Source organism: Emydura macquarii, unplaced genomic scaffold (assembly GCF_026122565.2).
Source record: "Emydura macquarii macquarii isolate MOO-44397 ecotype Brisbane River unplaced genomic scaffold, CSIRO-AGI_Emac_v2 contig_2636, whole genome shotgun sequence".
Taxonomy (NCBI): Eukaryota; Metazoa; Chordata; order Testudines; family Chelidae; genus Emydura; species Emydura macquarii.
This window is the reverse complement of record NW_027132773.1, coordinates 23685505-23698035: the sequence shown is the minus strand read 5'-3', so window position 1 is coordinate 23698035 and position 12531 is coordinate 23685505. Positions and strand designations below refer to the sequence as shown.

General features: G+C 39.2%; 1 protein-coding gene across 3 annotated transcripts in view; it reads left to right on the top strand.

Annotated features, from left to right (window-relative positions):
• Positions 1 to 12203, top strand: part of SLC13A1 (solute carrier family 13 member 1) — an 83937-nt gene extending 71734 nt beyond the window's left edge. For all 3 annotated transcript variants that reach the window (XM_067563977.1, XM_067563978.1, XM_067563979.1), the window contains 7 exons: positions 978 to 1076; positions 1171 to 1272; positions 6892 to 6995; positions 8570 to 8679; positions 10115 to 10276; positions 11726 to 11863; positions 12015 to 12203. In XM_067563977.1, the coding sequence (XP_067420078.1) occupies positions 978 to 1076; positions 1171 to 1272; positions 6892 to 6995; positions 8570 to 8679; positions 10115 to 10276; positions 11726 to 11863; positions 12015 to 12158 (859 nt within the window). In that variant the 3' untranslated portion in view covers positions 12159 to 12203. The remainder of the gene's footprint in view (positions 1 to 977; positions 1077 to 1170; positions 1273 to 6891; positions 6996 to 8569; positions 8680 to 10114; positions 10277 to 11725; positions 11864 to 12014) is intronic.
• Positions 12204 to 12531: the final 328 nt, after the last annotated feature.

The window sequence follows — 12531 nt, the reverse complement described above, 5'->3', positions numbered from 1 at the left end:
AAATTTATGGAGGGGATGGTATAATGGGACAGCCTACTTTGGCAATTGACTGATTTTTGACTACTGGTGGTAGATATGCCAATGGCCTGTGATGGGACGTTTGATGGGGTGGGTTCTGAGTTATTACAGAGAATTCTTTCTTGATTTTCTGGCTGATGAGTCTTGCCCACGTGCTCAGGGTTTAGCTGATTGCCATATTTGGGGTCGGGAAGAAATTTTCCCCAGGGGGAGATTGGCAAAGGCTCGGGGTTTTTTGCCTTCCTCTGTAAGGCCTGGCTCATTTGCTGATGGATTCTCTGTACTTTGAAATCTTTAAACTATGATTTGAGGACTTCAATAACTCAGTCATAGGTTAGAGATTTATTACAGGAGTGGTGGGTGAGGTTCTGTGGCCTGCTTTGTGAAGGAGGTCAGACTAGATGATCATATTGGTCCCTTCTGACCTTAGAGTCTATGAGTCTATAAAGGCGATAGATACAGACACAGAGGGAGCTGATAGAAAGACAACTGTCCGCTGTGCTTGCAAAACTGAAACTAACACAAAAGGGAGGCTTTGCAATGGGGAGGGCAGAGTGTTCAAACACTTAAAGGGACATGACATCACAGGAATAGACTCCAGGGCTCTTGACTTCCCAGTCCTGTGTCGTAGCCACTAGACCATGCTGCACCCCTGAAGAGCTGGGCGATGTAGGTTGCTGCCTCTACCTTAATGACAAGCCTGAGTGTTGTGCCACATTTTGCTGCTGCCTCTGCCAATCTCCCATTCACTTGCGTAGACTCCAGCCTGCTCAGCTTATTCCAAATCAGGATTGTGAAGTTCAGAGTGTGCACAGTTAAATGGGAGATAGTGAGCACTGGTTGGTAGAACTGAAATCTTAGCCTAGTAAACTGGTACAATTTACAATCTGAAAGGTTGAGATTACCTGAAAGTTGTTACTGTACGGGTAACACTCCATTATTGTTGACTTACATTCCAGTTTCAAAGAAATGTTCCAATGTGGCAAGGAAAAATCAGCAAGAGAGCAGGCCTCAGCACAGGTGATTAAAGACGAGTACATAAAGCTTGGACCAATAAGGTAACACAGACTGCAAAACACCAGGCCATGTCAAAACAAACACAGATTTAAATTTAAGGAAACCAGACAATGATAAATTGTGCTTTTGCTGCAGTTATCCAGAAGTCATTACCCTTGTCCTCTTCATTTTAATGGCCCTCTTGTGGTTTACCAGAGAACCTGGATTCATCCCTGGATGGTCTTCTCTTTTTCCTCAGTAAGTAAAACAGCTGAAATACCAACGATGACTGTACTGCATTCAATTGTTTGCGTTTTCTCCTAGATTTAAAGTGAACTTTAGTACGTGTGAAAGATAGTAGACTGATGTGACTGAAAACCTTTGTTTATCTACAAAATGGGTACCGCACAAGCAGCAATATTTTTCTTTATACAATATCTAAAATGTAGTAGTACTAAAATGTACCGATTTTACAGAACAAATTCAAGGATGTTGTGGATCTTTGAGGAGTGCCAGTCTAATTTTAGACATGCCCAATGGGTGAGAATGACTAATAAGTAGGAATGGATGGGGGTGGGGATTATGTGGTTATCTGAGAAATGAGATTAGTTATGAGTGTGCACATCTTGGTGGTTCTGATGAGTATGTGAAAATGTGCTCTGTTTACATTAACTCACTGTTTGTCAGCAACACAGAGAAATGGGTTTTTTGGATGGATGTGAATGATGAGGGGTTGGGGTTTGGGGTTTGGTGAATAACCACAGGGATGACCAAACCAAACGAGTACAGCGAGCTTCTCCAGACTGTTCTCACCTACTCCAGTGTGCCTCCAATTGGACCTAGAAGAAACACCTCCAAGAGGAAAAGGCATTTCAATTATGTCCTTTCAGTCTTTAGTCTCTCTGCTGAAACGCTGAGACAGTGGTGCCAGATGTGATGTAGACAACCACCTACTAGAAATTCAGCTGTAATCACCACCTTGTTTAAACTATAACAGAAAGCAAACAACTTGAACCATCATGACCCATGTGTTACTAAATGACCTAATAACCACATAATCACATGTCCATAACCTGTGCCCCTTTCTCACCTTCCCCTTCCTTTTTGCATGTATGCAGTATTGTTTTAGCCATGTCAATCCCAGGATATTAGAGAGTCGAGGTGGGTGAGGGAATATCTTTTATTGGACAAACTTCTGTGGGTGAGAGAGACAAGTTTTCTAGCTTACACGGTGCTCTTCTTCAGATCTTGGAAAATAACTTAAGTCAGGTCTACACTTAAAATACTGCATCAGCACAGCTGCATCAGGTGGAGGCGGGGTTAGGTCAGTATAATTATGTTGCTTGGGGGGATGGATTTTTCACACTTCTGAGCAATGTGTTTATACTGATATAGGTCTGCAATGTAGACCTGGCCACAGAGTGTCACAGCTAAAAACTAGGTGGAACAGATCGTTTAGCATGAATAGTTAACACATATTTCAAGTGACAATTCAAGGTGAAGTGGCCCATTGACACTCTTCCAATTGGGAAGGGGTTGTTTATGGTTTATTACAACAAACTATAATCCACTAACAACTCCCCCTAGCTGCTTCCCCCCCCCCCTCCCACTTCCTTTCCTCCCTATGACTGGAGGAGTGTTACCATTTTGTCTTTCTTTTTGTCTCTTATGTCTGCCAGTTAGATCCTTGCCCCAGGTCTTTGGGCACGGATCTGTCCTTTCGGCATTTTTCTGTGAAGCAACTAGCACATTTGTGACTGTAATAAAATAATAAACATCAATAACTTCATGCAGGCCATAATGCAGTCACCAGATAATTCATCTTTATTTCTGGGTTTGGAAGGAATCCATCTGGTGCCCTGCATTAAAATGTCCCATAATCTTTTACCACCCATTGCTCTGATGCTCTCCATCCACTCCTTCCTGTCCTACCTCACTCTTACACGGAAGCCATGGTTTCCACACACACAACTCCATCCTCTCTTCCTGTCTCAGTTTTTTTGCACTTATCTCAAACAGCCACGTTCATCCCCCGTACACCCAGCCTTAGCTTACTCCTTGCATCTGCTTTCTTGCTGCTGCTTATGTGCCATTAATTGACTTTTGAGAAAATCCAGAGATTAGCTATGCACGATTCCACACAAGTGCATTTTATGCTTTCAACTCCCTCACCCACCTCCAATATTTGACTGACTTCTTCAAAAAGGAAAATCAACGTGAGTTGGTGTGAGATTATCCCTCTTTCCCTGCCCATTTCTGACAGCCTGCCATTTTCTCCTCCTTTAGCATGATCTCTGATTCTGAAGTGTTCCACCGCCTCTCATTTGCATGTCCCTCAACCCTTTATCTTGTCTTGTTCTCTCTTCTGACCTCCTTAACCCCTCCTCTTCCATTGCCTGCCATCTCACTCTCTCAAAAAGCCTTTATTGGTCCACTTACTTATCCAACTACCACCCATCTTCCTCTTCTTCTTTTCTAAATTTCTTGGGCACTTCATCAATAACTCAACTCCGTTCTTACCCTTCTTGATGAGTCTATTGCCTTTGACATGTTGATCACTTAATTTACTGAAAATTCTCTCCTCCCAAGCTTATGATACTCTCACTGCTTCTGGTTCTATTCCTACCTCTCTAACCATTTCTTCTGCATATCCTCTTATAGCTCCTCTTCCTCTTCTCTTGTGCTGTCTGTTGTTCTTCCCAGGAGGCCTGTTCTTGGCCCCACTCTTCTCTGCCTATATCATCTCCTTGGACGATCTCATTCACTCTGCTAGCTTTCAGTACTATCTATAATGACTCCCAGATCCGTATCTCTATTTCGGATGGGTGCGTGCATGCTCGTACACTTTTTCCTTATTATCTATAAATACACACACACAGAGTCACATGCTTTCCCAGAACTTACACCAGGGATGTCGTAAAGAATAATTACTTAATGGTTATAGCTCTTTGAAGAAGTAAAGTGCTAAGTAGACTTATTTTGTGACACCCAAAGAAATATCAGCAGTTTCTACTGATCAGTATAAAGCATTTTGGAGTTTTAAAATTGTTTTTATCTTTTAAACCTATTTCTCCAAACAACAGCAAAAACGCAAAGAACCATCTGCCCCTATAACAAAAATGGAAGAACTTCTGATCTTGCTCTTGCATGAAGCAACATCTTTTTAAAGAAAATTTTAAAGGTCTGAGATAATCAAGCAATCAGACTGACTTGAATATGCCTACCTTCTTTAAAATAACCTTTAGTGTTCAGCTAGTATCTCTTAATGACCTACCTGTGACACTAAAGAAAGCAATTGTAAACAGCTTTTTAAAGGTGAGACTTATTAGCAGAGTTTATTTCAATGCACATACTGATATGTTCCTATATTATCTTCTCTGTTTATTGTTTATCAAACTATTTTAGTCTTTAAAAGAGATTAATAGAATATTCTGATAGTACCTATATTACTCACTATTCACAGACACTGCAAAAGTGTATTACTTTGTGGATGTCCTCTCTTGTGTTCATTTGGAACAGAATGCAAGCATGTGTCATTTCACATTAGGCTGAATCATGTTGCATTGTATGATATCTGACCTAATGTGATGAAATACAAAGCCTATACTGCTTTACAACGAAAGAATAAGAAACAGCATGCCCTGCTATCCAGACCTTGGCTACTTCAGTATGCTTCCTGCTATAATTAATTGATTGTCTAATAATGTCCATAAAAATGAGCAATTATATTTTTATTCTTACAGTCCTCCTTAGACTTTTTATAAATACATTTTATCCAAGTTTTGTGCATTGCAGTTTCAGAAGCGGGTTAAGAATTTGTTCAGGAGGTTGAATCATTTTCATTTTAATATAATAATATATTGTGGAGTGCATACGAAGATGACATATATTGATTGTATTTTTTTATTCAATTCTAATACCGGGCCATCTATATGCACTTCTAGAAGGTGCTCAGATATCACAATGATGAATGTGGGACAAGAACCTGAATAGAATCATTCATATTAGGTTGCCACTGGTCCTATTTCCCAAGATGGTTTCAATTCAGCCTACTGTGAGATTTCCTTACGGGACAGTACCTAGCTGACATAAGAGACAGTTATTTTTAGGTAGCATGTCATGCTGCTACCTATTTTGTTTCCATGTATCACAACTCAGGGAAATGGGTGCTTACAAATTCATCTACTTCACTACACAGTGGTCTCTGGGAAATCACAGCTAGAGAGACACCCATGCCCATCATCCCAAACAGCAGTGACAGCTGCTATTTTCTAAATTCTAGTTCAGGTACTGTTCTCCTTTTAAATCCATTTCTGTGTATGCAATACTGTCCCAAGAGCAGATTTTCCAGGAATAATGTACTGCATGAGAAAATCTAATTCCGTAACCTCACTATTGTCCACAGATACATTTGCTGTCTAGACATGGTAGTTGCAGGTATTATATCATTACAAGCCAAATCCTACATTCCAGTACAACTCCCAGTGAAGTCATACCAGAGTGCAGAATAGAATCCTCCCATAAATTTCTACTTGGAATACCAGGGAGTAGGTGACTGTACTAGGAACTGATGAAGCTAATGGGAAAGTTGAGCAATATTGTCACACAAGTATTGTACTTGCAGCCTTAAAGGCATTGCGGTAGCATTGGGATGAATGTGTCCTACATATTTCTAAAAATGATAGCCTGCAATTTTCCGTGGTAGCAGAAAACAGACCACAAATATTTTTAAAGCACATTCTCAGCCTTTATGGACAGTTATTTTTTTACAGCCTGAAGAAGCTAGCATTGTTCCTTTTACATGAGAGTTTGTGGAACAAAATGAGTTTTAGAAGAACTACGTGGTGGTTTTGGTGCAAAATTCATATCAACATGTCTTGAATTTCACTCAGCACTGTTAATAAAGCAAAGATACCGTAGGTCACTCTGTTAGATTATACAATGTTATAAAGTGTAAAGGTTTATTTCAAGGAAAAGACTATCATAATATAAAACCTAAGGGCCAAACGATGCCTGCAACATATTAAACTGGGATAGGACCAAAAATATGTGGAAATGTGGCATGATGTTGGGAGGAAACATCCTTTGTATCAATCCAAAAATAAGGATATCCCAGGGGTCCTTTGCAGAAGGACATTGTTTGGATCCTTCTTGCTCAAGCAAAATTCTCATTCTACTCAATGGGAATTTTGGCTGAGTAAGAAGTGCAGAATTGAACACAATGGACTAGATCCTTGCCTATGCCTGAGAAGCACCAGGCATAAATTAGGTGAGTATTTGAGTGTTAAGGTGGCATAAAGCTCACCTTTTCACTCCTCTGATCCTGGGCCTGCTCTGTGCTGAGATGATCCCCAGTAGTAAATAGAGCAGCATACAGGCTACTTTCATTTGTACCACTTGCAAACAGTTCCAAGGAGTTGAAAATGCACCAAGAGATCAGTGCAGCATAGGGGCATCCCAAACTCTATGGTTATGCCTCCTATGGTGGCAGCAGGGAAGGGTTGCCATAAAAGGCTCCAAGTCATCTCTAGATCGTGAGAGGATCCCCCTCTGGGCAGGAATGATCTTCCGTGGACCAGTTACATTGGCTCTATTGCTAGATTTTACCACTGGGAGAAGTGCAAAGCAAGTATATTCACCCAAGAATCTAGCCATGTTTTTGTGCAAATCGAAACATTTCAGCACCATATAATGGCAGATTTATAAATTTGATAGAATGAGACAAATTACAGTATAGTCACATGCAGACCAAAAGGTTTAGTGTTTATAATATCCTTCTTGTATAATATTTCTGCAAAATATTAGCATAATTATTTTTCCTGGTGCTTTACATCCTTTATTTTTTGTTTACTAAATATACATTTAATCTCTCCGTAGGTACCCAGGTTTTGCTACAGATTCAACAGTTGCCTTAATAATTGGTCTCCTCTTCTTCATTATTCCAGCAAAAACTGTATCTAGGACTTCAAATGGAGAAAACTGTTGAGTATATTTTTATTGGAGCTTTGCTAGAACAAGGAGACCCGATGTGAATATAATTCAGTAGGAGACCCTATGTGAATATAATTCAGTGTTTGGTCTAGGAAATCTATCAGGTATTTAAGCCTAATAGGTACAGTAGATTTTGTTAAATAAAAAGAAAAGTGGATGGGGAGATGGAGGTTGTTGGAAAAACCTGATAGAAATAGAAAAATGTTCATGATATCAATTCAAATAGTTTTTCTTCCCATTAAACATCCCCCCTGCAGTGCTAGACACCAGAACACAAGAGCATTGTGTTTGTTCCTAAGATTCAAACAGTAAAATTGCTCTATGAAGAGAAAGTGATACTGAATTTCATTTCAATGTCCAAACTGAGTGAAGACCAAATAGAACAAATTAAAAATAGCTGGATAAGTGGTGAGAAGTATATTTGAGTGTTAAAATTCTTTGGGTCAGTTCTTTGTTCAGTTACACTAGTGTAAATTCAGATTAACTTCATGTAACACTGAACGTTACTTTATATATTATGTAAAAGTATATGGTACATAAACTAGCTACATGTGTTCATGAAAAGGGTTCACTTATGTGTGCATATATGGGTCTGATTCTCATTTACACTAAGGCGGCTTTACGTAGCTTTGGCAGTGGAAAGAGGTTTTAAAATGGACATAAATGGAAAGGGGCCTTGAAATTTACACTTGCTTTAAGACCCCCTTACACTGGTAGAGTTGTGTAAAGTGTCTGTAGCATAAATGAGAATCAGAATTATGTATGTATACTTTTTCCTAGGTAACAAGTGTGGGATTTTTTGGGTTTTTGTTATTTGCTTGGGTTTTTGATTTTTCTTTTTTTTACTAAGGGGCTAATTCTGCTACCTTAGTAGAATCTTAGCAGGAAATAAATTCCTTGCCAAGGAAATCAAGTGGTAATACCTGCAGAGTAAGGACAGACTCTGTGTAAGGGCAGCAGAAGTTCACTCTGAGTAGGGACATGATTCAAAGCCCATTGAAATCAATGGAAAGCTTTCCACTGATTTCAGTGAGCTTTGGATCAGACCCTATGGTTTATTTGTGTGTTTTTTCATAAAATATTTTCAGCCTTTATTTAGAGTAACCTTAGGAAAATATAAAATGGTGAATTAATCTATTTTCATTCCATTCTCCTGTCTTAGAAAATAAGTTACCTAGATTAGAATATGACCAGAGCTTGAATTTTGTATGTACTTAAAACTCTTACTAAAATCAGTGTATTTTTTTGGATGAACAAGGAATACAAGATCAGACCCTAAATATGTCTCAGTGAAACCCAGATCTTACCTGCAATCTGTTTAAATAGAGCAGCCATCCTGATGCATTAGCCCCATCAATAGCTATCTTTCATAAGGGGGCGGATCCACTGAAGTCAATGGCATGATGACAATTGACACCTGCAAAGGTCTGCCCCAGGAAGTTCCAGATGATCTGAAGAAAGGTCTCCTTAATCTGATGATAAAGATTTGCCTTTAAATACTTCACTTGCATTTCTAGAGAGAAATTATAACAAGAGGTCTTTTTACAACTTTTTTTTCCCCTAGCTGTTTTTGATTACACTCCGCTGATTGCTTGGAAGGAATTTCAGTCATGCATGCCCTGGGAAATAATGATTCTTGTTGGTGGAGGTTTTGCACTGGCAGAGGGCTGTGAGGTAATGCAATTTGTACAAGATTCTGAACAATTAACATGACCTGCACCAAGAAAAATACAGACTAACAGCATATTCAAGGTTATTCTGTCGTTTTACCAGTGTATCTTGATAACAACAAAACAAACCTGGAACATGGAAATGCAGAGAAGATTCAAGAATATTCAGATAGGAGCTAAAAAAATAGAGTGGAGCCTCAATTAACAGACTTAATAAATGATAGGTCTGATGCTGAAAGCATCTAAGTCTTTGTGCATAGAAGTTTGACGTAAAGATTTACTTGCTGAACTTCACTGTATATAAATGACTTCCAGTTAATCCAAACCCTTTTTTATCTGAACAAAGTTTGTATTTTTCTGTAGTTCAGGAAAAAAAAAATCTAAAGGCAAGCAATGAACTGGAGAAAAAAATACAAATATTTCAGTCAGTGAAAGTATTTCAAAACCTTTTAATCCTGCTGCATAGTTGTATTACTTGTTATTACTACTGTGGTAGCAGTTAGGGATCCCAAAAGGGATTTAGAATTTCATTGAACTAGAAACTATACAAACAACTAGCATGACTCCAGAGAGCAGGGTTGAATATTGGTCTCCCACATCCTAGGTGAACAGTTGTTGGGCAAGGAACTGTGAGTGAGACAGACTCCATAGCTATGTGGGGCTAGGGTACTCACCTAGGATGTGGGAGCCCCAGATTCAATCCCTGCTCCACTAGCTATTTAATTAGCTATGCACAGTAGAACAACTTCAGCAGGAGAGAGATTGAGAGGCACCCAGGCCAGAATATCCCATGGCTAAGGCAGTCCCCCTATAGAATAGGAGAGCTGAGTTCAAATCTCTTCGCCACATCAGGTAGAGAGGAGAACTGAACCTGGATCTTCTGCAGCCTGGGTGAGAGCCCTAACACTGGACTAAAAGTTATAAGGAAATCTCTGACTCTAGCCCAAAAAACCGAAAGGTTTCTTAGTTGAAACTATCCAGTGAACTCAACACAAATTCACACATAGTTTTGGGTTGCCCCAAACTCCATTTGTCAGTGAATAAACTATCGGCCAAAAAAATTCTCCCAGCTCTAGTCTGCATGGGTGAAGCTCCCATGTGGAGACCCACTGACTAATCCCATAACTAAGGTGAGCAGGATTTGATCCTAAAGCTTGTAATGGAGCAGTCTAAAAACCTTTGTGACTGTCTCTGTAAACAGCTGGGAGAGATAAACATTACAGTATAGTTTGCATTTCTTCTCATAAAACAAGAGGACAATGAGAACACTGCAATAAAAACACATGGTAGGACAAAGAATAGTTTGTAAACTGTGTTATCTCTAAATGTACAAATACCCACATACTAGTAGGTGAATAAACTTCATTAATACTGTGTTGATTAAATTTTTCATTCAGTAATTGTTATGTCATAATTATGTAATCATATTCCTTATACAGGTTTCAAAACTATCAGCTTGGATAGGAAGCAAATTAACCCCTCTGGGGTCATTACCAATGTGGTTGATTATCCTAATATCATCTTTGATTGTCACCTCAATAACAGAAGTGGCCAGCAATCCAGCTACCATCACTATATTCTTGCCTATACTATCACCTTTGGTGAGTACCCTATGTAGGTCTGTTTTAACCTTCATGCACCTTGCTCTTTCCAAGCAAAAATACACTGTAGAATTGTAATGCTGTCTACAAACTCCATACCGAGCATAGACAGAGGGGTCAGGAGAGCCTCTCCGGTTTACAAGCAAACAGCTTGATCACCCCCTCTGCCCCTGCAGCTAGTCCAGAGTTGCCAATTACAGAGGCAGGCACCCATAGCTGCAACCAATAGAGAAAACAAGGACTGCTATAAAGGGGAGAATACAGAGCCAAAAGGGGAGGCAGAAAGCCCTGGGATAGCAAAGGGGTGACTGCCCTGCATCAGGCTCCAACCAACCAACCACCAAGGAGATGGAAAGCCCTAAAATTGAAGGACTGATAGACTTAATTGGAGGTGAGGGTTCAGGAACTGACCTGAGTGAGAAACAAACTAAAGTGGGTCAGTCAAGAGAAACTGAGAGCCCTCAAGAGAGCACCCCAAAAGAAAGTGACAATAATATATAACAGACTCTCAAAGCATGGGTGCCATCAGTCTAAAAACAGAGCTGGTCACAGAAACTGTTAAAAACAAACAAAAAACATTATTTTAACTTTGTTTTCAAAATTTCAATGGAATTTTGAATGTTTTGAAAAATCAAAAAATCCCAGCAATCTCTCTATCTTGTTTTTTAAAAAAAGGAAAAGTTTCAAATACAATTTTTGGAAGGGTGTTTTATCAAAACTCAATTTTTAGAGAAAACATTTGGTTGAGAAGTCAAAATCTTTGACCAGCTCCACCTGAGAAATAGCAGTGAACCACCTGAGAGTTGCTGAATATGTATTTCACACTTCCTCAATCATCTCTCTCTCTCTGACCATCTGTCTTCCTGATCAAATACTGGGGTGATGTCATAAAGTTCCTCCTCTCCTCCCTCTTACCATCTGTATCCTGTGTTGTCTACCCTCCTGCTCATTCACCTTCTTTGAAACTTATGTTCAGCTCCCCTCTTCTCATCTTGCTTAGCTCCCCCATCCTCTATAGTTACCTTCTTCCCCCACTGCTCCAATCACCTTACCTAACTTCCTGATCCCTTCACTAGCTTCCTGTTCTTTACCGCATCCAAATTCAAACTTATCACTTTCTCCTTCAAAGCTCTTCCTTGAACTGTTGCACTGTGTCTGTTAGAATGTAAACTCTCTGACACAGGGGCCCTTGTTTTAGTCTATGGTTAATAAATTACTGTACATTTACTATGCTACTCTTTATTACCTGTATTTACAATAAGAATTCTAAATGTAATCATGCTGCCATTATAATATTCTGTTACGCAGTATAAACAAAGAAGGTTGTTTCTTTGTGTTTGAACAACTCATTTAGTTCATTCATGCACTTATGTGATTATAACAAGTAAGTATTTTTAGATGTGTGTCCCTGGAAATATGTTGTTCTTCATTATCTTTACCATCTGACAGGCTGAAGCTATTCATGTGAACCCACTTTATGTTTTGATACCTTCTACACTGTGTACTTCATTTGCATTCCTGCTTCCAGTAGCAAATCCACCCAATGCCATTGTATTTGCATATGGTCATTTGAACGTTATTGACATGGTGAGTTATTAGCAAAAATTCCATAACGTCCAGTGTTGCTCTCTGATAATCACTCTAATGCTGATGTCTGATTTACCATTTTGGAAATTTTCTTCAGAATTGCCTAGTTGTGTTTCCTGATACCAACTTTGGATTTTTATTATTACTCTAGGTGAAGGCTGGCTTGGGTGTTAATATCATCGGAGTTGCTGTAGTAATGCTTGCTGTCACAACATGGGCAGTGCCTCTGTTTGATCTTCAAACATATCCAAGTTGGGCACCAGATCTTTCTACTGTGAATAACACAGGGCTATAAAAACTAACTGGCAAGGTTTTTGTGGGTTTTTTTCTTCTATTATTTGGTGAGTTACTAGAAATGCAAAATACACCACAATAAAGATAGTGATCCAGGTTACTATTTCGGAGCCCCAGGGACTGGTGATCTGTTCTGATGATCCTAATCAGGAATAATGTTATCCAAATATGGACCTTGCATACACCATCAAACTTGAATGTGTTTCTTATCCAAGTCACCTTATTCAGATTTTCCTTGTACATGTTGTCGAGTACCATATGTGAATGTGCACATTCCTTATGAATGACCATTTGGCCCTATTCTTAGGGTCATAAAGTAAGAGGAGGTATCTATTTTAACATTTCAAATGTTGTAGGGACATTTGTTACTGGTC